At 35.7% G+C, this 25,285-nt stretch overlaps 1 protein-coding gene across 1 annotated transcript; it reads left to right on the top strand.

Annotated features, from left to right (window-relative positions):
- Positions 1 to 2,032: 2,032 nt before the first annotated feature.
- Positions 2,033 to 10,813, top strand: LOC140883920 (senescence-specific cysteine protease SAG39-like). Its single transcript, XM_073290542.1, has 3 exons — positions 2,033 to 2,230; positions 9,846 to 10,092; positions 10,224 to 10,813. Exons 1-3 carry the CDS (start codon positions 2,033 to 2,035, stop codon positions 10,811 to 10,813), a joined length of 1,035 nt encoding a protein of 344 aa, XP_073146643.1.
- Positions 10,814 to 25,285: the final 14,472 nt, after the last annotated feature.

Below are 25,285 nucleotides of genomic sequence, written 5' to 3' on the forward strand. Positions count from 1 at the left end.
GCTAGCAAAAGATGTCATCAATAATGGCATAAAGAATTCAAGACAGCTGTAAGATTCCCTGAAGTTTCTCGGTGAAACGAGTGGAACTTCGGCCATAAATACAGGATTTTGAGGAAGCTGAAGAGATCGATCATTCTCTTCAGTTTTCTTACGAAATAAAATTTATTGTAATATTTCTCTTTCTAAGTTTGTGTTAAATTTCTATTTTATGTATTTCAAGAACAAGGCTACTATGAGTAGCTAAACTAGTTATCTCCTCCTCTTCAAAGGAGGTTGATTTATGTAATAATATGTTGTCTGAATAAATTTCCTAAGTCTCTTGTTCATCCATGCTTATATTTTATAATTAATTTTATATACCATACGCCTTAAGGTAGAAAATGAATTAAGGCTGTGCTGGGTGTCGTTGAAGGAGCTTGTGCAGAAACCATCTGTTGCGACTGCATGGTTGAGTGTGAGGAGCACTTCGTAAAACTCGGTAGCATTGACCCGACGACACTATGGTCAAAGAGGTAGTTAATTTTAATTAATCTTACGGAAGCATGATGAACTTATGCATAATTTTAATAATGTTGGGAAATAAAGGGCAGAATAGGTTTTTATTTAGTTTCAAGGACATGTTCGAGACACTTTTTAATTGATAAGGGATATTTTCAGGATACGAAAAACAAAAGGGATATAATTGACTCAATAACGAAAGTAGAGGGATATATTTAAGAATTATCCCATATTTGACCATTTGGTGACGACACATGCATTTTCAATTATTTTCCATTACATAAGAAAATTAATGTATATACATTAGCAATTAATTGAATTGACAGAATTAATACACATGGAAATTTAGGTGATTGGACGTATTCCGCCAACTCTGTACACCGTTCAGCTTATATTATTAATCTATGTATAACTTATCTTATTCAATCTCGCGTTTTTCTCGTCATATGATTTATCAATTTATTTATTATTTATTTAACATAAATCAAATCAAAAATTATTTATCAACATCAATCAAATCATTGAATTTAAATTATTATATTATCCCTTATAATATTATTCATATTTTATTTATTGTTAAAAGGACAAAATGATAATTTATCATGTTTATATAAAATTTAATCAATCAAATCAAATAAACTATAATTTATCAATTAAATCAAATACTATATTAACTATCATTTCTTATTTATTTTTTTATTACATTATATTAACTATCTATGTATTAATATTTATTCCATCATATCTATCAAACAGATATAACGGTTATATATATATATATATATATATATATATGGTATTATATTGTTTTTTTTTTTTGAGACATTATATTGTAATGATTTATATGGTTTAAAATCATAACCGTTATCGTTTCAAAAAAAAAAATCATTACCGTTAAGAATATTAAATTCATTGTATATGTCAAGTTATATGAATCAAAATAGGAACCCAAAAAATGTAACTATAATTTTGTCGTTATTAAAATTGAGGAAATTATAATCCTAATAGTGTTTTTGTTTCTAAAAATAGTTAACTATTTATTTTATGTATTTTTTTTAATCAAAATAGGAACCCAAAAAATGTAACTATAATTTCGTCGTTATTAAAATTGAGGAAATTATAATCCTAATAGTGTTTTTGTTTCTAAAAATAGTTAACTATTTCTTTTATGTATTTTTTAAAAAAAAAACACACACACACACACTGACACACACATACACACCATGGACAAAAAAATCGTGCCACAAATTAATATGTGGTTTTAGCATCCAATCCAAATGACAAACAAGTATACAAAGACACATACATAAATATATATTATTAGTTAATTGAATAAAGCAGCGTTCAAGCAACTTTCAGATATGATTAATTAGACTACTGTGTATCAATTTGCCGGCAATTCCAGGGAGTTATTATGGCAACTCAAACTTCACATTCACATTGCAAATGAATTCTATAAATTCCCAAAGGATTCAACGCTCTTCACACCACAAAATATACAATAAAAACTATACAGTCAGTGCTTGCATTAACAATGGCCATGACTCCCACTTGGAAGCTTGCTTTTGCCACTCTCTTTGTGATGCAGTTGTGGGCTATTAATTATCAAGCCACAGCGCGCACGGTGCCTCATTCGTCATCAATGGTTGAGAGACATGAGAAATGGATGACACAAAATGGACGTGTATATAAGGATAACACAGAGAAGGCGAAAATGTTCAAAATATTTGTAGTAACCGAGAACTCATTTTAAGATAATAATATGTTAAACATGATTAAGGGTTGGTAATTAATCAATTTTGGAGTGTTATTGGACTTCGGAAGAGAATTTGGGCTTTTGACTTTGGGCCGGATCGGAAGCTCCGTACTCAGATCGGAAGCTTCGATCCTAGTCACTTCGGAAGCTCAGCGGAAGCTCCGATCTTGGAACGGACGTTCCGATCTCCGGCTGCCAGCTTTACCCGATGACTCAGCCACGAGTTTTGACAAGTGTTGATCGGAGGCGAGATCGGAAGCTCCGATCGTCGGATCGGACGTTCCGATCCCGGCGTGTCATGCATGCAAGGCGTGAGCTGGATCGGAAGCTCCGATCCCGAGATCGGTGGTTCCGATCCTGGCCGGGAATTTTGCCTATAAATAGGGCTTCCTAGATTCAATTCTAAATACGAATTTCGAGTTTCCTTCTTCAGTTATATAGTGTGAGATATACATTTGAGGGCCCTATCGGTTATAATAGAGGTTCTGGAATAACCAAGTTGTGGTTATAGTCATCCAGGACTAGCGTCTCCAAAGGGCTATCTACGGATGAAGGTATGGTCCGGGAATCTATTTAAGTTTTGGAAGTACTTATTAGCTTAGTTAAGGCTTATAGAATTTATGTAGTGATACGGTGAACTTTTGAATATAGGCTTGGAACCTAGGATCCTACTATACTTGAACTAGTCTAGAGGTACGTACACATTGACTGAGATTGCCAGCGAGTATACATGTTTATATATTGCATTTATTTGGAATTATTATATGGCATGATATATGATTTACCGCTTTTTATATTCATATGTCATGTGCATATACACGTTGAGCCTATACCTTGTTATACCTGACTATAGAGCCGCTCAGCTCTATACTCGATAGTCTGTCACTGAGAGTACCGCGACGGCGGGGGCATTTATGTCTGTCTACTCTGGTGTACTAGACGAGTGTGGTTGCACCCAAAGATTGATCCGTGCGATGGCAGCACTCATGTGGCACCGGTACTGAGCATGACTTTTCAGATGACCCTTTACCAGTCATCATGTTGCATACATTATATACATATGTTTACTCATGTATATGTACTGGGCGTTAGTGCTCACATCCTAGTTGTTATCTTGGACACCCTATTCCATGGGGCAGGTCGCAGGATGGACAGAGCTGGTGGTTCAAGGCAGGATTAGGGAGCAGGCCTTGAGGAGTTAGTTATACAGCAGGATTCGATATAGCTGTATAATGTTTACTTTTAAGTATTTCGATATGGTTGTATCACTATTGATGAATAAGCTTGACACTTTTATACTAAGCTGATATGTAATTTATGGTTATGTTTCCGCACATTTTACTCTGTTAAGTTATTTTGGTTATTAAGTTTAATGCATGATATTAGTTGCCAGTTAGTAGGTGATACCATGCAGGGTCACTACATTTTTGGTATCAGAGCATGCTTAGATTTTGGGATTAGTACTTGGGATTTAGAATTAGTTTTGAGTAATTCTTGCGCATTTGGGATTTTAATGTGCAATTCTTTTCAGGATATGGCTGACGAGAGTCATGGTAGTGTTGGCCAGGGAGGTGGTCATCATCATCGTCATCACCGCCATCATGATGATCAACATCGTCATCATAAGGGTAGACGTCGCTACTCTATTAATAAATTCATGCAAGTAGGACCGAAACCTTTGGTGGGAGGCGAGAATCCTGAACAAGCAAGAAGTTGGATGTCTAAACTCGAGAGTACTTTTCGTGCTTTCGATTGTACTGAGGATCAGAAATTGGAAGTTCTAGAATTTGTTCTAGAGGATCGAGCACGTTTTTGGTGGGATGCCAAAGCTGCTCAGGCACGTACTGAAAGAGGACAGGTGACTTGGGGAGATTTCTGTCAGCAGTTCCAGAATATGTATTTTCCTCCAGCTGTTCGCCAAGCACGATCGATGGAGTTGCTTACTCTGAGGCAAGGATCAATGGCTATTGATCAATATCAGCAACGATTTCTTGATTTGCTACCTTTCAGTCCTCATATTAATGAGAGTGATGCATCGAAGTATGATCTTTTTCTACAAGGCCTGAACCAAGATATCTACTCACAGGTTGTCGTCTGTGATGACCCGGTATCTTCTGAGACTTTGGTGAACCGTTGCCGCCTTGTGGAGATCAGCAACAGGCATGCACAGTTGTTGATGTCAGCACAACTTAGTGGATCATTTGAGCCTAGAGCTCAATCTGTTGTGCAATCTGGACCTACGTCTTCTTCTACTCCTACTACTTCATCTGGATCTCGTGGTTCACGAGGTATGTTCCGTTTTGGAAAGAAGAAGAAGAAGGAGGAGTTTTGTAGTCACTGTGGAGGGAAGCATCCTGCAGCTTCATGTCGGAGAGCTACTGGTGCTTGTTATATTTGCGGTCAGCAGGGACATCTGCGGAGAGATTGTCCTCAGTGCATGGGTTCTGCTAGTGGATCGGGATCACATGTTGGATCTCAGGCTTCTACTTTTCCACGACAGCAGCCAGCACCACAGAGTTCTTCTGGTTACCGTCCCAGTCTCAAGGGCAGGTATTTGTTCTGTCTTAAGAACAGGCTACTGAGAGAAGAGATCGCATGTTGGCAGGTACCTTTCTGTTATGTGGTATTCCTGCACTTGTTTTAATTGATACTGGAGCATCGCATTCCTTTATTTCTAGTCGCTTTGTTAAGAGACATAGATTACCTTATGTATCATTAGATATGGATTTAGTTGTATCTATCCGCTGGAGCAGGAGATAGTAACTAAGCGTCTAGTGATGAGTTGCCTTATAGAGTTTGAGGGTAATATGTTATCGGCTAATTTGATGATATTAGCGATGACAGATTTTGACTGTATTTTGGGAATAGATATAATGACTTTGTATCACGCTACTGTGGATTGTTATCAGCGTCTGGTACAGTTTCATCCTGCTGAGGGTGATAGCTGGTATTTTTATGGTGAGGGTGCGCGACCTCCGATGCCACTTGTTTCGGCTCTAAAGGCATGTCATGTCTTGGAGTCAGGTGGGGAGGGCTACCTTATCTATGCAGTTGATATGTCCATGAGTAGTACGGGTATTCATCAGTTACCGATAGTCAGTGAGTTTCCTGATGTATTCCCTGATGAGATTCCTGGTTTTCCTCCGGTGCGAGAGGTTGAATTTGGTATTGATCTAGTACCAGGAACTACGCCTATATCCCGAGCACCTTATCGTCTGGCACCGTCAGAGGTAAGGGAATTGAAACAGCAGTTACAGGATCTGCTTGATAAGGGATATATTCGTCCGAGTGTTTCTCCGTGGGGAGCACCTATTTTGTTTTTCAAGAAGAAAGATGGATCGATGCGATTGTGTATTGATTACAGGTAGTTGAATCGTGTCACCATCAAGAATAAGTATCCTTTGCCGCGGATTGATGATCTGTTCGATCAACTACAGGGTACTTCTGTTTACTCCAAGATAGATCTGAGATCTGGATACCACCAGATGCGGGTACGAGACTCAGATATATCTACGACTGCTTTCAGGACCAGATACGGGCATTATGAATTTTTGGTTATGCCATTCGGTTTGACGAATGCACCGGCAGTCTTTATGAATCTGATGAATCAGGTATTTCGAGAATATCTGGATAGATTTGTCATCGTCTTCATTGATGATATTCTTGTCTATTCTCATGACAAGGATGAGCATGCACAGCATTTGAGAATTGTTTTACAGACGTTACGAGATAAGCAGTTGTATGCGAAATTGGGCAAGTGTGAATTCTGGCTTGATCGGGTAGTGTTTCTCGGTCATGTGATTTCTAATAAAGGGATATCTGTTGATCCTAGTAAGATAGAGGCAGTGCTGAATTGGTCTCGTCCGACGACGGTTGCTGAGATTTGTAGTTTCTTGGGTCTAGCTGGATATTACCGTCGGTTCATCGAGAATTTTGCACAGTTGGCCAGGCCTTTGACACAGCTTACACGGAAATATGTTGCCTTCATATGGTCCTCGGATTGTGAAGAGTCATTTCACGAGCTGCATGGACGTCTTACTACTGCACCTGTGCTAGCTCTACCTTCTGGATCAGGAGGTTTTGTTGTCTATACTGATGCCTCTGGTAAGGGGTTATGATGTGTTCTGACACAGCATGGACATGTTATTGCCTATGCTTCTTGACAGTTGAAGACGCATGAGAGTAATTATCCAGTACATGATCTCGAGTTAGCCGCCATTGTATTTGCACTCAAGATTTGGAGGCATTATCTTTATGGCGAGAAATTTGAGATATTCACGGATCACAAGAGTTTGAAGTATTTATTCACTCAGGCGGAGTTGAATATGCGACAAAGACGCTGGATGAATCTTCTGAAGGATTATGATTGTGAAATCAAATATCATCCAGGTTCTGCTAATCTTACTGCTGATGCCTTGAGTCGGCAGGTGAGACTTTCTGCACTTCAGACTAGTGAAATATTTCATATGATTCAAGAGTGCTGTTCATTGAGTTTTAAGCTCAAGCACAAGAAAGGGAGAAATGGGATTCGATTGTATACTATTTTGTCTGAGCCAGCATTGTATTCTCGGATCAGAGATGCTCAGATATCTGATGTTAAGACTCAGCGTTTGGCACGTTTAGCCAATGGAGTTAATACATCTTGATTTCATTTTCAGGCAGATGGTTTATTGTGCTTATCTAATCGAGTGGTTGTACCTAATGTTGCGGAGCTCAGGAACGATATTCTATCTCAAGCTCACAGGAGTCGACTATCAGTTCATCCTGGAAGCATGAAAATGTATAAGGACTTGCGAACTAGATTCTGGTGGAAAGGGATGAAGAGGAGTGTGTATCAATTTGTTTTGAGATGTTTGGTTTGTCAACAGGTCAAGGCTGAACATCGACGACCAGGTGGATTATTGCAGAATCTTGAGATTCCCGAATGGAAGTGGGAGCACGTAACTATGGATTTTGTTACCCACTTACCTATGACTTCACGTCAGTGTGATGCTATCTGGGTCGTTGTTGACCATTTGACGAAATCAGCACAGTTTATTCCTTATAACCGGGAGTATTCTTATGATCGCATGGCACGTTTATACATTCAGGAGATAGTGCGATTGCATGAGATTCCAGTGAGCATAGTCAGTGATAGAGACCAGCGATTTACCTCACGTTTTTGGGGTAGTTTTCAGGAGGCGTTGGGTACCACTTTGAGTTTGAGCACTGCATATCATCCGGAGACTGACGGGCAGTCAAAGCGGACGATTCGTACATTGAAGGATATGCTACGTTCTTCTGTCATGGATTTTGTCTTATCTTGGCAGGATCAGTTAACTTTGATCGAATTTGACTACAATAATAGTTATCATCGTAGTATTGATATGGAACCTTTTGAGGCATTGTACGGTCGACGGTGTCGTACTCCGTTATTCTGGGATGAAGTCGGGGAATGACAAGTCGAGGGTCCTGAATTGGTGCAGCAGATTGTAGACAAGGTAGATTTGATCAAGCATAGGATCAAAGTTGCTCAAGATAGACAAGCCAGTTATGCTAATATTCGTCGCAGGCCACTTCAGTTTGAGCCTGGTGAATATGTGTTTCTACGAGTATCACCTTTTAGGAAGGTGATGAGATTCGGCGTAAAAGGCAAGTTGTCTCCTCGTTTTATTGGACCTTTCCAGATACTAAAAAAGATCGAAGATGTTGCATATCGTTTGGTTTTACCGCCAAATCTTTCCAGTATACATAATATTTTTCATGCGTCGTTACTTCGACAGTATATAGCTGATGAATCTCATGTGATTCAGTTTACTGATATTTAGCTAGAGCCAGATCTGTCTTTTGTTGAACGACCAATCCGTATCTTAGACAGAAAGGAGAAAGTTCTTCGGAACAAGACTATACCACTTGTGATGGTACAGTGGCAGCGCCGAGGCATTGAAGAAGCAACTTGGGAAACTGAGAGTCATATGCAAGCAGAATATCCTGAGTTGTTTGCTTTGTATTTTTGATTACCATGTAGTTGTACTTACAGTTGTTGTAATAAAACGTGGTTTGATATTTCATATTGTTATCTTGATTTGTCTTTAGATGTTATTTCGCGGACGAAATATCTAAAGGTGGAAAGAATGTAGTAACCCATAACTCATTTTAAGATAATAATATGTTAAACATGATTAAGGGTTGGTAATTAATCAATTTCGGAGTGTTATTGGATTTCGAAAGAGAATTTGGTCTTTTGACTTTGGGCCGGATCGGAAGCCTTGAACTCAGATCGGAAGCTCCGATCCTAGTCACTTCGGAAGCTCAGCGGAAGCACCGAGATCTGAAGCTTCGATCTTGGAACGGACGTTCCGATCTCCGGCTACCAGCTTTACCCGATGACTCAGCCACGAGTTTTGACAAGTGTTGATTGGAGGCGAGATCGGAAGCTCCGATCGTCGGATCGGACGTTCCGATCCCGGCGTGTCATGCATGCAAGGCCTGAGCTGGATCGGAAGCTCCGATCCCGAGATCGGTGGTTCCGATCCTGGCCGGGAATTTTGCCTATAAATAGGGCTTCCTAGATTCATTTCTAAATATGAATTCCGAGTTTCCTTCTTCAGTTATATAGTGTGAGATATACACTTGAGGGCCCTATCGGTTATAATAGAGGTTCTGTAATAACCAAGTTGTGGTTATAGTCATCCAGGACTAGCGTCTCCAAAGGGCTATCTACGGACGAAGGTATGGTCCGGGAATCTATTTATGTTTTGGGAGTACTTATTAGCTTAGTTAAGGCTTATAGAATTTATGTAGTGATACGGTGAACTTTTGAATATAGGCTTGGAACCTAGGATCCTACTATACTTGAACTAGCCTAGAGGTACGTACACATTGACTGAGATTGCCTGCGAGTATACATGTTTATATGTTGCATTTATTTGGCATTATTATATGGCATGATATATGATTTATCGCTTTCTATATTCATATGTCATGTGCATATACACGTTGAGCCTATACCTTGTTATACCTGACTATAGAGCCGCTCAGCTCTATATTCGATAGTCTGTCACTGAGAGTACCGCGACGGCGGGGGCATTTATGTCTGTCTACTCTGGTGTACTAGACGAGTGTGGTTGCACCCAGAGGTTGATCCGTGCGGTGGCAGCACATATGTGGCGCCGGTACTGAGCATGACTTTTCAGATGACCCTTTACCAGTCATCATGTTGCATGCATTATATACATATGTTTACTCATGTCTATGCACTGGGCGTTAGCGCTCACGTCCTAATTGTTATCTTGGACACACTATTCCATGGGGCAGGTCGCAGGATGGACGGAGCTGGTGGTTCAAGGCAGGATTAGGGAGCAGACCTTGAGGAGTTAGTTATACAGCAGGATTCGATATAGCTGTATAATGTTTACTTTTAAGTATTTTGATATGGTTGTATCACTACTGATGAATAAGCTTGACACTTTTATAATAAGCTTATATGTAATTTATGGTTATGTTTCCGCACATTTTACTATGTTAAGTTATTTTGCTGTATTAAGTTTAATACATGTTATTAGTTGTCAGTTAGTAGGTGATACCATGCAGGGTCACTACAATATTCAAGGAAAACGTGGAGTACATCGAGTCTTTCAATGAAGCCGGACTTCGATCTTACAAACTTGGCATCAACAAGTTTGCTGATTTGACGAACGAGGAGTTTCGGGCAGCCCAAAATGGATACAAAAGGGGATCCCATCCAGTATCACCAAAAGCTTCATCTTTCAAATATTCCAATATGTCTGCAATTCCGTCAAGTGTGGATTGGAGAAAGAAAGGGGCTGTTACAGACATCAAGGATCAAGGCCAATGTGGTTAGTGCATAAAAAACAATAAGCTGCAATAGCCAAAATTGGCTGGTCTCGACTTTCATTTTCCTTTATCAATATTATGTTTTAAATTCTCTCAAATTAAGAAACAAAATTTTAATTCATTAACAATGCAGGATGCTGCTGGGCCTTCTCTGCTGTGGCAGCCACAGAAGGAATCCACCAGCTCACCACAAGGAAACTAGTCTCATTATCCGAGCAAGAGCTTGTCGATTGCGACACAAGTGAAGACCAGGGGTGCAATGGTGGTCTCATGGACTATGCCTTCCAATACATAATAGGAAATAAGGGACTGACCACTGAATCTAATTATCCCTACCAAGGAGTCGATGGCACCTGCAGCACACAAAAAGAATCCTCCCATATCGCAAAGATCACAGGATACGAGGATGTTCCAACCAATAGCGAGTCATCGTTGCTAAAAGACGTGGAAAACCAACCTGTATCCGTGGCCATTGATGCTGGTGGATCACACTTTCAATTCTACTCTAGTGGAGTATTTACAGGAGAATGTGGAACCGATCTAGACCACGGTGTCACCGCAGTCGGTTACGGGAAAACTAGCGACGGTACAAAGTATTGGTTGGTGAAGAATTCTTGGGGAAGTAGCTGGGGTGAGTGTGGATATATTAGAATGCAAAGAGGCATTTCTGCTGCAGAGGGTCTTTGTGGCATTGCAATGGAAGCTTCTTATCCCACTTCTTAAAAATAAAACATTGTAAATTTGATTTTTTTTCCTGAAAAACTCACAACTTGTTTGTAATTATATACGTTGATATTATGTAATATAAGACATTAATGTACTGTTAATTCAGTTCATTGAACTCTTCATTTATATATGTGTGTGTATTTTGACTTAATTGACTTAATTAACAATATGTGTACCTGTAGCATTACGTTAAAGCAAAATGGTACCACACAATTTGAAGGATAACCAACACTAGCAATTGACTCCCCAAACACGTTGTGTGCAATATGATATATATCTATATTCCCAAATTAGTTGTGTTATTTTGAAAATTAATTATGACATGAGATTTAGATATTTTAATAAACGGTAGCAAAATGTCCAATATATATATATTTTAAATAAGCCTACAACATTACGGCTACAAATTTGCAAAGAAAATTAGCGAAGCATGCATTGCTAAATCTGAAATAGTTGTTTATTCAGTAGCCATCTATATAAGTCAAAACCATTTCTAAATATAATCAAATTTATTTCAAATTAACTATTTACCAGTACTCTAGTGTCATTCTTTTCAGGTTTTCTTCAAGCGTATGAAAATCTGGAGTTTTCTCAAAAAACCGTCGCAATAATAAATTTTTTTAATAATTTACTAAGTTTGCAACGATTTATGGTTTTTTATAAACCGTTGCAAAGCCTTCGTTTTTTTAGTGTTTTGCAATGGTTTTTATAAATCGTAGCAATTATTGCGACTGTTTTTTGCCGCAATATTGCGATAGTTTTTTGAAAACAGACAAAGTTTTTTGCTATGCTTTTCGAAAGCGTCGCAAGATTACGTTAGCAACGATTTTTGCGAGGGAAAATAAATTTTAATTAAATTAATGTTCATTAACAAAATATTAATATAAAATAAATTTTAAAATATTATTTTATTTTATTCAAACCCGTGAATTGTATATAATCTAATTTAAAACGAAATAATTCGAAATGTTTTATCAATTGTCTTTTAAATATAACAACATATATTAAAAATTAGTCACATTGCCTTAATTTTGTAATTTAATTTTCCCCAAAACTTCTTTTGTAATATTTTAGTTTAAATCAGTTATATGTTAACAAATATGTATTTATGATCTCATGGAATATATCTCAAATGTAACTTTTTGAAATATCTTTTAAATCATCAACATATGTACCATGATAAAATATTTTTAAAAAAAATACTGTAATTTTTCAAAATTTCTCGAATGATGGATTGTTTCAAATATATTTTTTTATAGTCATAAAAATATATTCATTTCTCTAATTACAAAGAGTTGGTGTTGATCTATTAAATTCTTTTGTATTGTCGTGTATCTTCGCTTAGTTAATTTTTATATCGAGTAATTAAATTAATTTTACATTTTTACATACATCTATTTTAATTTTAATCAATAAATTTTCAACTATCTTCTATTAATTTTTACTTCAAAATTGAAGTGCGCAGTCTTTATCTGAACAGTAAATTTCACGAACTTTTTGTGTTTGAGAAAACTGCATTTTTTGATCATATAACTATGTCATTTTCTATTTTTTTTTTTTCAAATTTCAGTTTTAGCACTGCAACTTTTATTTTTGGCAATTTTAGTCTTACTTCATTGATAGTGCTAATGTAACACTGTGAGACCTCTGCCCCACATGAAAAAATGAAAGCTTTAAAATGAGTTTAAAATGAGCTACAATAAACTTTTATAGCAACTTGAGTTAATAATTTTCGTAAAGCGAGTACGAATACAGAGTAGTTGCTATAGTGGCCTATTGTGCAATCGCGCAGACGCGAGCCTGGGACCGAGACATGACAAAATGGTATCAAATACGGTCACCGGCAGGAACCTCGGGAAATAAGTGCTATGCGGGACAAAGTGCTATGTACGTGGAAGCCACCTCTTAAATCTGCGGGACAAAGTGCTAAATGACAGGAGCCACCTCTTGAGCCTGTAGGAGTCATCTCTAGATTTCTGATGTTGTGGATCGAAGGTCAGGTCGCAATAAGAACGTTGCGTTCTGAAAGATGGGTGATTGTGAAACCTCTGTTTCACGTGGAAAAAATGAAAGCTTTAAAATGAATTTAAAATGAGCTAAAATTAACTTCTATAGCAACTTAGGTTAATCATTTTCGTAAAGCGATGACGAATACAAAGTAGTTGGTTTGGTATTGGTCAAATTTTTTGTTTTTATATAAATTTCTTTTATTGTTTTCCCCTGAATGCACTGTTTTTAAAATCGGACCGGACCGATCGGTTCGACCTGGAACCGGTCTCTGGTCCAGTCCTGAACACCCCCAAAAATAGTTTTAACGGTTCAACCGCTCAGAACCGGTCTAGAATCGGTCAAAATCGGCCAAGAACGGGCCAAGAACCGGTCCCAAGAACCGGCCAAAAAACCAGTCGAAACGGTTTTTCGAATTTTTTTTATTTTTTTTAAAAATTAGTTTTATAAATTTTTAAATATTAATTTAATATTTAATTATATACATATACATGATTATTTGGAATTTTTAATTCGTTAAAAATATTATTTTAGTATTATTAGAGTTTTTTTTAATTAATTAATTTATTTTTAAAAATATATATATATACCTATAATTAATATTTTGAATATATTTATATATATTTTTATTTTTTAAACTATGATAAATATATTCTTGTCTATTTATATACATATTTTAGGTTTTTAAAAATTTAAAAGATAATATTAATTATATTATATTATATAAACGATTTTTTGGTCCGACCATCCGGTTAAAACGGTAGGACCGGTTGGACCATTTTTTGAAGGTAGACCGGTTCGATCATCGATCCGGTTATGAAAACATTGACTGAATGGACACATGTATTTTCTGATTTTTAAATTATACATGTTCAATATATATGGTTTTTTAAACTATACATATATTTTGTGTGTGTATATATTCTTAATTAGTTATTGAATTATGTAAATTTATATGCATTTTTTGTCATGTATTTACTATTTTACAGCTTAAATCTAAACGGTAACTTTTTACTGACTTTAGAAATATTAGTTTGTGTATCTAAGTACTATAACGTGTCACAATAATTTTATTTTAACAAGAATAAACTACACTTATTTTATTGAACTTTTTATATAAATTACTTTGAATATTTTTTTATTTGCTTTGAAATAATGTCAATCTAACCCTTTTAATCACAATAGTTTTTGTAAATTTATTAATTAACCGCTTTTGAATTGTCATTTAGATTCAACTAATTTTTTCTATATCAAGTACTTATATAAATAATTTTCAAATTATTATGTACATGTATTTTAATTACTTAATTTTGTAAGTATTTTTTATTCAAATAGGAAATTTCGACATTATCTAAGCTATATAATTAAAATTAAGCAAAAGCTTAAGAATGAAGGGGGTACATTTTTTTTAAAAGATATTATCCTACATATTTCTAATATAAGCATGATATCTTTTGGGAAAAAAGTGTATTTGTCTTGTAAGTTGAGTTGTTTTGAATTTTTTTTCATATAACTTGTTAAAGTTTGGATTCCATCCTATAAGTTGTTGTTGTTGTTTTTTTTTTTTTTTTTGGCTTTTTTGCTTCCCGAAATTACTAAACACACTCGATATTGTTTATTTGACACCGATACTCTCTTACGTGTCTAATATGATAAAAAAAAAAGTGTATGTTACACATTTAAAAAATTATATAAACAAAAAGGGATAATTGAATTTGGGTACGTTAATTAATTTTGTTACATTGTTGTTAGAACCTGGGGGAATTTAGGTTCTATTGTCACTTTAGCAATTTAAAGCGATTATGCAAATACGCAAGCGGAAGACTTAAAGCAATTAATAATAAGTGCGGTAAATAAATGCTTAATATAAATAAAGCAGTAAAAGGGATAAGAGATGTTTATGGAAGTTCGACGATAAATCGTCTACGTCTCCCCTTCTTGGTTAAGATCGATTAACCAAGGATCCACTAGCACTTCGAACGACTTGGCTTTGATGGCTCCAAGGATAGCCTTACAACTTGACACGATCACCGCGCCGATACAACTCAACACTTGGCCTTAAGGGCTCCAAGGATAGCCATAACACTCGTAAATACACTTGGCTTCACACACAAGTGTTTACAATAACCGAGCAACCAACTCACGAATGAACTTATAAAAACAAACCTCGATTTTGAATATATATCTCACAAATATTTCTTTTAACTCTTGTAGGAGATGAACTTGCTTGCAAAGAGAGTTGAGAGTGAATTGGTGAGTTGAGAAGGCTTCAAATGGCATGTATTTATAGGTGCCAATCCGAACGGGTTCGGGTCATCCGAACCTTGTCTGATTGAAATTCAAATTCTTACGGCTGGTGAACTTTTCGGGTGGTCCGAAGTCATCTTCGGGTCATCCGAACGGCGGCATTAAATTCATTCAGGCAAATTTTCTTCCGACAAAATCTTCATGGCCGTAAAGGAGTTCGGGTCTTCTGAACCTGTCTTTCGGGTCGTCCGAAGTAGTCATTTCGTGGCCTCCGAGAGTGCCTCCGATCTTTCTTTAATTTCTGGAAAATCTTCGGGTCGTCCGAACTCACTTCGGATTGTCCGAAGTAGTCTTTTCGTGGCCTCCGAGAGTGCCTCCGATCTTTATTTAATTCCTGGAAAATCTTCGGGTCGTCCGAACTCACTTCGGATCGTCCGAAGTAGTCTTCGAAGTCTCCGAACTTGTCCTCCGATCTTTATTAAATTCTGGAAATACTTCGGAGCATCCGAAGTTGTCTTTGGGTCGTCCGAACCTGGACAGATTCGAACTTTTGAATTTTTATTCCCAATTTTTGATTATCGGTTCTTGTTTCCAATATTGTTTATACTCAAAAATATTATTACCTGCAAATTTCTCACTTTAAACTGTTAGTAACGATTAACCGAGTTTTGTAATCATCAAAACAATTTAATTATGAGAATTGTTAATGCATTAAAAACATTAATCTCATTACACGAGATTTGTATGCATTTAAGGCGTAACAATTGTGATTTTGGTCCTCCATATTTTCACAATTCAGTTTTAGTAATACGTGTTTCGACCTTGGGTTATTTTAGTCCATTTTCGTTGCAAATAATGGTATGACACTGTACACACTAGCTCCACACAGCGCTGCATTGGTGACATGTTAGCGCCACATTCGAAAACATGAATAAAATTGCCAAAATAAAAAAATATATAGAAGACTAAATCTGAAATCTTACAACATAAAAGACCTAAATTTCAAAGTGATAAACTTAAGGGATCAAAAATGCAATTTTCTCCGACAAAAATGAGGGAAACAAAAAAAATTTTTACCTCCCATTTTGATGTTTTGAAGATCATTTTGATTTACTTTCTCATTTCTTTTTACATACATAAATTTTAATGTGTGTAATATAAATTTTATTATCAACACACGTGCTATGTAGGAAACCACCGGTTTCAAATAAACCATATTTTATAGATTTAGAGGTTTCAGGCAAAAAAAAGATGTTATTGGATAAAAATCATGTTTTGAAAAGTCATCGGTGTTCTAAAAAACGCGAAAAAACGTCGTTTAAGTGCGATTAAGCATTAAGCATGAGCAAAAAAACTTCTCTTTGAGCAAAAACTTGAAAAAAAGCGGTCAACCAATAGTACATAAAACGTACTTTTCATGCTTAAAGTTATTCTAAACACGCTTAAACTAGTGAAGTTTGAATTTTGACCGTGACGCTTCGTTACGGTTCGCGCTTTTTATAACCTTGCAAGTCACGTAAAAAGAAAAGCCAAAATAGGCTAATTTGCGAAAATAAAATTGTAATTTTTTTTATATCTTCAGTTTTTGAGTTTATTTATCATATGTATAGTTTTTTAAAACTTAACAAACAATTGTTATAGTACCTATAATGAACATTATGATTTTTCTATTTTCAGTTTTATATCATTTTTTTTAGTTTGAAAATAATGTCATGACTATTGTCTATCAGATATCTTTAATGTTTATTAGATATTAATAAACATATATATAATTTTAGGTTGCACCTTCCTAATACTATTAAATATAGTACTTAACTGAACTATGTATTTAGAGTATGTTTGGTTTAAGAAGCAAAAGAGAAAAAGTGTTTTTTTTTTTAAAAAAAAAAAAAGTGCTTTTGTTGTTTCAAATGTGTTTGGATAACTTTGAAGTGTTTTTAAAAGCACTTATTTAAGCCAAAATAAGTTCTTTTTTACAAGCTCTTATTTGTAGTTTTCAAAGGCTTTTAACTTAAAAAAGTGCTTTCAATTTATTTATCCAAAAAAAAATTTATTTTAACTTTTACTTAAAAAAGTGATTTTAAAAACCAACTTAAAAAAACACTTATTTTTTAAAACTTTTGAAAGCAAACGGTTAGTGATAGAATGATAGTGTGTATTTTTTGTCAAGGATTTCCTACAAAAAAAATTGTCACATATTCCTCCAACTCCATATGAAAGATCTCCATTCCATCAAAACAGAAGTGTAGATTATTTATTTGAGATTGAGAGACATAAAGTTTCTAGCCATTTTACTAATTGAATAAATTATAAGTCATCCTTAGGACACGATTTGTTGACTGGCCAAGTGATAATCAGTCTTTAATATTGAGGTATGATTCGTACTGTTTTTAATTAATTTTTTTGAATTAATCTGTCGCATGATTTGGTCGAATGTATTACTATATTTGACCGGGATAATTAATGATTATGTCCCTAAAGTTTCCTAACTTTCCCAAAAATATACTAACACTTTTTTCGTGGCCAATTACGTCCCTTTTTTATAAAAAGTTTCCCAGATATGTCCTCCAAACAAAAAATTTCCTATACTACCCTTATATTAATATTTTGTATAAAAATTTCCCTATGTCTCAAAATGGTATCAGAGTCTAGGTAATTTTATTCAAACTTTATATTATTCATTAAATCATACTTTTCTTTGTTGAGGAAGAGATTTTCAACAAACCATGGATTCAAACGAGAGTTTGAACCAGAAGGGTTTCATTTATATGAAATCCCATAAACAACTGAATCTATTTAAAATAGATTCTTTACAAAACTTAAAGAGACTTAGGTCTTATATACTCTCTGAAAAGATTAAGAAATATGATTTCTAATTCTCAATTTCTAGAGATCACACCAGATTCCTCTAAACTCTCCGGAGATCTTAGAGAAATTCAAAAGACGGTACAATATTACAGTAATCAGCTGTATGAAATACCTCGGCAGATTGAAGAAATCCTTAAGAAACAAGAAGAAATTCTTGTAACGTACTCTAAAGGATCTTCAAACAAAAATCGTAAATCTAGAACACACATCTAGTTCTAGAAAGGGAAATACAGGAGGAATGTTACCACTCTCGTTTGGTACCGAACCTCTGTTACATCAGAAAGGTAAAACCAAAATGGTTCAAAAACCTTTAACTGATGATGAAATGATGATTAATATTATAAAGAAAGTATCAGAGAAAAACACTATCTGATGACTACTTTAGAAAGATTAAATCTCAAGGATCTACAAGATCTTGCGGATTTTTTTGCGAATCTCAAAGTAGTAGATCTAAAAATGAATTCCCCTGAGGGTGAACAACCCATAGGGAATCCCCCTAGATATGTGGTTAAAACAGAAGAACCACATAGTGAGTTCCATGTTGGAGAAAATTCACATCCAGCCAGAACCAGATCAAGAAGAAGTAATATACCAATACATCAAACTTCTTATGGAAAAACTGTTTTAGACCCGATACATCCTTATGGGATTATGTTAAACATGGATGTTCTGGACTTCAAAAACAGAGAAGATCTCATAGATGATTGGACATCAGCTATGAGAATAGCAGCAGGAACTTTAGATCTCAATAAAGAGGGATTTATCAAACTTCTGGAAATGAGTCTAATGGGATCTGTCAAGATAGCTTGGGAAATGACCATGCCAGAAACCAAGGAATCAATCTTAGCAGGAGAATCACTTAGCGAGATTGGAGGAAAAATGACCACCCTTTTTAAAGCACAATTCATAGGGGTAGACTATTTCAATAATCAAGATATAGAGAAAAAGAGAAGATATACTCAAGATCTGTATAGCCTCGAGTTACATGATATCTGCTTAGTTGATGAATATATTATGTTATTCACCAAATACAGATAGAATTCGGGAGTTGAAGAAAATGTAGCCATTCAGCTATTTTTCGCAAAAATGCCAAGCCCGTGGAGAGAAATGCTGATAAAAGAATACGTTCCAGGTAATCTTGATACATTGGCAAGACGCACCTCCTTTTTGAAAGGTAAATTGGCGGAATGGTGCCATATGGCAGCATTACAAAAGAACTACAAGAAAATAAGGGGTATTAATAAGCGCACTCCTCTATGTTGTAGAGAAAATGATCTCCCTACGGTTATAGGGAATAGATCACATGGATTTAAGAGGAAGAAATTCAGAAATAATCCCTACAATAAAAGAATGAAAAGTTCTTGGAAACCAAGAACATTTTGGTCCAAACAAAAGGCCAGATCCTATAGATTAGGTAGAAGAAGTGGACCTACACGAGCATCCCCAACAACAAACTCATAACAAAGCGGGGGAAGAACACCATCTAGAAGAACTTTCAAAAGAACTCATACGAGAGCAAGTAAAAGTTTCAAGGATTGCAATTGCTGGACATGTGGAGCTAGAGGCCATATATCTACAAACTGTCCAGAAAACGAGAAAAAGGGAGTTAAATTCTTTGAAGCAACACCAGATATGGATGATGCGGTCTTCTTTCAAGATCTAGTCTAAGTATATCAATTTGAGGATATCCCCTCAGATGAAAGTATATACGAAAAAGAGATATTGTTTAACAAAGATGAATCTGAAGATGAATCAGAATCAGAATAAAGAAGAAGTGTTTCGACACGAAACACATTAGAGTTTGGCTGGATTTTTTAGTCAAACCACGATATCTCATAATATGGTCCAAAGGATTATGACAGAAAATCCAACATTACAGAAGTACCAAGGATTTTCGGCAGGACAAGTAGAAAGAGTCTTAGGCAACCTAGGGCTTAGACAAAGAAGACATCATTTGATTTACAAAGTATCCAGAAGGGAAATGGCAATCCCTATGGAGTTAACTAGTAATCAAATAGAGATGCAGTTAATTCATTTTGAAGAAGTAAGAGAGGAATTGCAGAAGCTGAAAAGTGAGGTAGCAAGAATGATGTCTTGGATTCATATTGGAGCAATCCAAATAATGATCAAGGCAACTTTTAAATAGGGAATAGATTCACCCATAGATATCGTAGTATGTGATAAAAGAATGGGGAATATCCAAGATGCTGTTCTGGGTACGATCTCAGGAAATCTATGTGCAGGGAAAATTGTAGGAGTTATTTATCCAAGAATAGCCTACAATTTAGCTGACAGAGACTTTAGTCGAGCCTTGACTTTGCATCAAAACTTCAAAGAAAAAAGATTAATGAAGGAAGGTAATAGACCATATTCTATTACTTATCAAATTTCATATGATCTTTCTAATACTCATCATTCTGAATTATTTATTAGAAATGAGTTTATCGAAATTCCAGAAATCTTTGGGAAAGTTGCTCAAGCAATATACCCGGAAAGAATCGAGTTTCCTTTAATTCAAAAAACAGACATTCAAATACAAGATAAACCGGTTCTATACAGAGATCTTAAAATAGAACCCCGAAGGTTATCTTTCCAAGGTGACCGAATGACAATTCGAAGGTGGAAAAAATCTCCTATTCAGAAAATTCCACCAGAAGAAAAGGAGTTTTCAATAATAGGAAAACTTAGATCTCCAAAAGGAAGGAAAGAAGTCAAAATAGTATTCGAAATTACAAGTCACATGAACCAATTTTCTTGTAACTCGATTTACTATTTAGAGCAGCAGGTAACAGGAACTTACCAATCATTAATAAATATTGGAGAATTGGAAGTTCAAATTTGTGGAGTTCCAGGAAAAGAAGTGGATCAGCTCATTCTTGGCCTAGAGTTTCTGGAGGACCATAAACCATGGAAACGCCTTGAAAAAAGGAATAGAGTTTATGGCAAAAGAAAAGACTTGAAGGATTCAATAAGAATTCTACGAGATGGAAAACCAAGAGAATTGGATAAGGGACAATCCCTTAATCAGATTCAAAACTCTGTTTATAAACAGAGAAAGAAGCAACTGTTGAAATTAGTAAGTCATGAACATGATTTACTAGAACGCATTGAAGAAGTGGAAAGGAGTAACCATACTCTACCTTCTGAAGCCTTAGGAAAACTAAAGGTGAATAGTCTTAATCGAATTACTAAATTACAACATAGTCTGTTAAAAATGGCGGGGCCATTTAGTAATCCCTTTAAAAAATGACGACAAGTCCTTTCTCCATATACATTCTGATAGGTATGTTGTATGAACAATATAAGGCTGAATACTTTGCAGCTTATATTGACTCGGGAGAAAGAATTTGTACAGCAAAAAGAGGAGTCTTCCCTGAAGAATGTGAAGAAGAATTGCCAAAAATTGCTGGACGGAATTTCTCTCGAAGAATTTTAATTATTTGCAAAGGAATAAAACAAGCAGAGATCCTTATGGGAGGAGCAGGTCAAACACCCTGGTACAAGGTAAAGACACCACCAATCTATTTCCATGATACAAGAGCAGATATCCTGTTAGAAAATTACTTCTTACAAATGTTTAAGAAGTACACACAAGACAACGAGTCAAAAAGACTTATGTTCACCACAATTTGTGATCATAAAATTATCGTTCAACGACTCAAGGTTGCTTTTTATCGACAATTGCCGATAATATTTCGCAGCCAGCGTGGTGATAAAGGACAACTTTTTCACCCAAAAATGAAAGATCCAAGAAGGTTTGGAGAAACCATGTTGAAAATAACAACAAAACAAGAACTCCAAACAGAGGATATGGAGTTTCTCAAAGTAACTCTAAATCACAGAGATATAGAGTTAGAAAATAAGGTATCCCTTGAAGAAGTCAAAAAGAGGCTCAAAGAAAGTTACAATGAGAATCCTTTGGCATGGTGGGATAGAAATCAACTCAAAGTTAGTCTTACTCTAAAGGAAGGCAAAGAGTATGAATTCGTCAGATATAAGCCTATCCCAATGAACATAACAGATCAAAGGGATATGAGAATGATTATCAAGGAACATTTGGACCTTGGTCTAATCAAAGAAGGAGTTTCAACATATAGCAGCCCAGGTTTTCTGGTCAGAAATCATGGTGAAATAAAAAGAGGGAAACCCAGGTTAGTTATTAACTACCAAGGTATTAATAAAATCCTGGAGTTTGATGGGTACTTCATACCCAGTAGAGAACATCTAATTAGCTGTGTACGAAATGCTAAAGTGTTCTCAAAATTTGATTGTAAGTCTGGATTTTACCAGATTCGAATGGAAGAAGGCAGTAAGAAATTCACAGCCTTCTCTACACCAAAAGGACATTATATCTGGGAAGTTATGCCTATGGGATTGGCTAATGCACCCCAAATATTTCAAAGAAAAATGGATAATCTTTTTAAAGATTATTTCAACTTCATGTTTGTTTATATTGATGATATTCTGATAGCATCAAAAAACATAGATGAACATGTTAAACATTTACAGATTTTCTATAAAATTTGTAAACAAGAAGGACTAGTTTTATCTGAAAAGAAAGTAGTCATAGCAACAAGAAAAATTGAATTCCTTGGGATTGAGATTGATGAAACTGGAATAATTCTACAACCTCATATTGTAGAAAAGGTAAAGAATTTTCCAGATAAACTCAAAGATGTAAAACAACTCCAAAGTTTTCTAGGAGTAGTTAATTTTGCAGGAATGTTCATAAACAATTTGGCAATGTACAAAAAGGTGTTCATCCCTTTGTTAAAAAAGGATGCAAGGTTTATATGGACCGATGACCATACTAAAGGGGTGAACAAATTAAAGGAGATATGTAAGAATCTCCCAAAAATGGCTATACCCGTGGATGAAGATGATTTGGTGTTATTTACGGATGCAAGTGACGAATGGTGGGCAGCAGTGCTTACTAAGATCACTCCGGATGGAGAAATACCATGCAGATACTGTAGCGGTCTTTTTTTCAGAATCTGAAGCTATCAGATGGCATATGAACGAGAAGGAATTTTATGCAGTTAAAAGGGCTTTAGAAAAATGACCATTATTTTTACTTGCTAAAAAATTCACTTTGAAGGTTGATAACACTCAGGTAAAAGCTTTCCTAAGGAATAAGATTGAATCTAAACCTGAGAAAGCTAGGTTATTAAGATGACAAGCTTTATGTCAAAATTATATTTTTGATATTATTATTATTAAATCTCATGAAAATATTCTTGCAAATATTTTTAACAAGAGATGGAAGGAAGTGACGTAGATTCCATCATGAAAATGCAGAGGCATCTCAGGGAACACCTTGGGCTGCTTCAAACCGAGTTCAACTAGCTTGTCATAAGTGCCGATATGGCGGGCAGGTTACAACAAGCTGATCGGATCAAAGTATCCAATCGAATCACAGGATGTATGCAAGCTCAAACTCAACTATGAACTGCTATTCAAGGGCCAATTATGCGTGCCATAGAAAAACCACTGGTTTCTCAAAAACAAGAAATGTTAAAACCATTGGTTTTACAAGAACAAGAAATGCAGCCACCGGTTGTAAAACAATATGTTGAGGATTCTAATACTCAAGAAACAAGCGTTAATCTATCATCAGCTTTTGATGATCTAGATAAAGCAATAATTGATGATGATAACTCATCAAGTCAACCCTCCGCCTCTGAGGTAAAAGAGGAAGAGATCAATCTTAGGCCCCACACTGACAAGGGCAAATCTAAGATCGATACTAACCCAGATGTCACTTCTCCATTTCAGGTTTATCAACAAAGATATGAGAAATTAAGCACAAGAAGTGAAATCAACCTGATCACTTGCAGGGTTAATGCTGCAGGAATATATCCAAGGGTTTGGCTAAAAAACAATGTCAATCCTAAGGATGTAAAGCTATGGTATGAATTTGGGGCTCTAGCCTCAGTTTATACAACTTCACCAAGCTTCCAGGAAATATCACAACTACCAAAATGGATTCAGGAAGCAGTTCAAGAAACATGGGCAAATAATGACCATTTGTCCATAGGAGATGTGCTCGAGTTATACTTCTTTAGTACAGCTCCAGAACCAACAGGGAAAGGAAAACACGAGCCCTTTCATTTCATCAAGCTAAGGAGACCTGATATAAATAATCAAAGATTTATCAAGGATCATATATCTGAAGAAATACCATTGGTGTCCACTTTTGGAGAAAATGAAATTTCAACAAGAAGGGCATGGGTTATTTGGGTTTGTCTCACCGAGATGAATAAGGTCAAGTTTCCTTTCAAATTTTATCAAAATTCTGTGAACGGATCATTCCTGTTAAACACAATGATTGGAAAAACTACGGTTTTTGCGGAAGAACTCTTCGAAAAGAACTTTTTGTGGAACAACAAGCTTTCAGGGAGTAAAGAAACTCGCAGAAAATTTTGTAACATGACTCATATCGGAAGATGGTCAGAGAATATCTGCCCAAAATGTCCAAACCAGAAGGAGCCAGAATTCGGAAAAACCTTCAAACCCCGAATGGATCGAAAAGATTTTTCCGAGACAAGCAAAGGTGGACATGGACCACCAAAACCGCGTTTTCCCAGGGGCCCACTGCAAAAGCAAAAGATGCCCCGACAACAATAAAGAAGACATGTGAGGAGAATAAATCCAATAGAAAAAGTCAAGCATGTGACTCCTCCACTAGTAAAAGATGTCATCGGGCATGTGACTCTCCCACTAGCAAAAGATGTCATCAATAATGGCATAAAGAATTCAAGACAGCTGTAAGATTCCCTGAAGTTTCTCGGTGAAACGAGTGGAACTTCGGCTATAAATACATGATTTTGAGGAAGCTGAAGACATCGATCATTCCCTTCAGTTTTCTTACGAAATAAAATTTATTGTAATATTTCTCTTTCTAAGTTTGTGTTAAATTTTTGTTTTATATATTTCAAGAACAAGGCTACTATGAGTGGCTAAACTAGTTATCTCCTCCTCTTCAAAGGAGGTTGATTTATGTAATAATATGTTGCCTGAATAAATTTCCTAAGTCTCTTGTTCATCCATGCTTATATTTTATAATTAATTTTATATACCATACGCCTTAAGGTAGAAAATGAATTAAGGCTGTACTGGGTGTCGTTGAAGGAGCTTGTGCAAAAACCATCTGTTGCGACTGCGTGGTTGAGTGTGAGGAGCTCTTCGTAAAACTCGGCAGGTATGACCCGACGACACTATGGTCAAAGAGGTAGTTAATTTTAATTAATCTTACGGAAGCATGATGAACTTATGCATAATTTTAATAATGTTGGGAAATAAAGGGCAGAATAGGTTTTATTTAGTTTCAAGGGCATGTTCGAGATA

This window comes from Henckelia pumila, chromosome 2 (assembly GCF_033568475.1).
Source record: "Henckelia pumila isolate YLH828 chromosome 2, ASM3356847v2, whole genome shotgun sequence".
Classification (NCBI taxonomy): Eukaryota; Viridiplantae; Streptophyta; class Magnoliopsida; order Lamiales; family Gesneriaceae; genus Henckelia; species Henckelia pumila.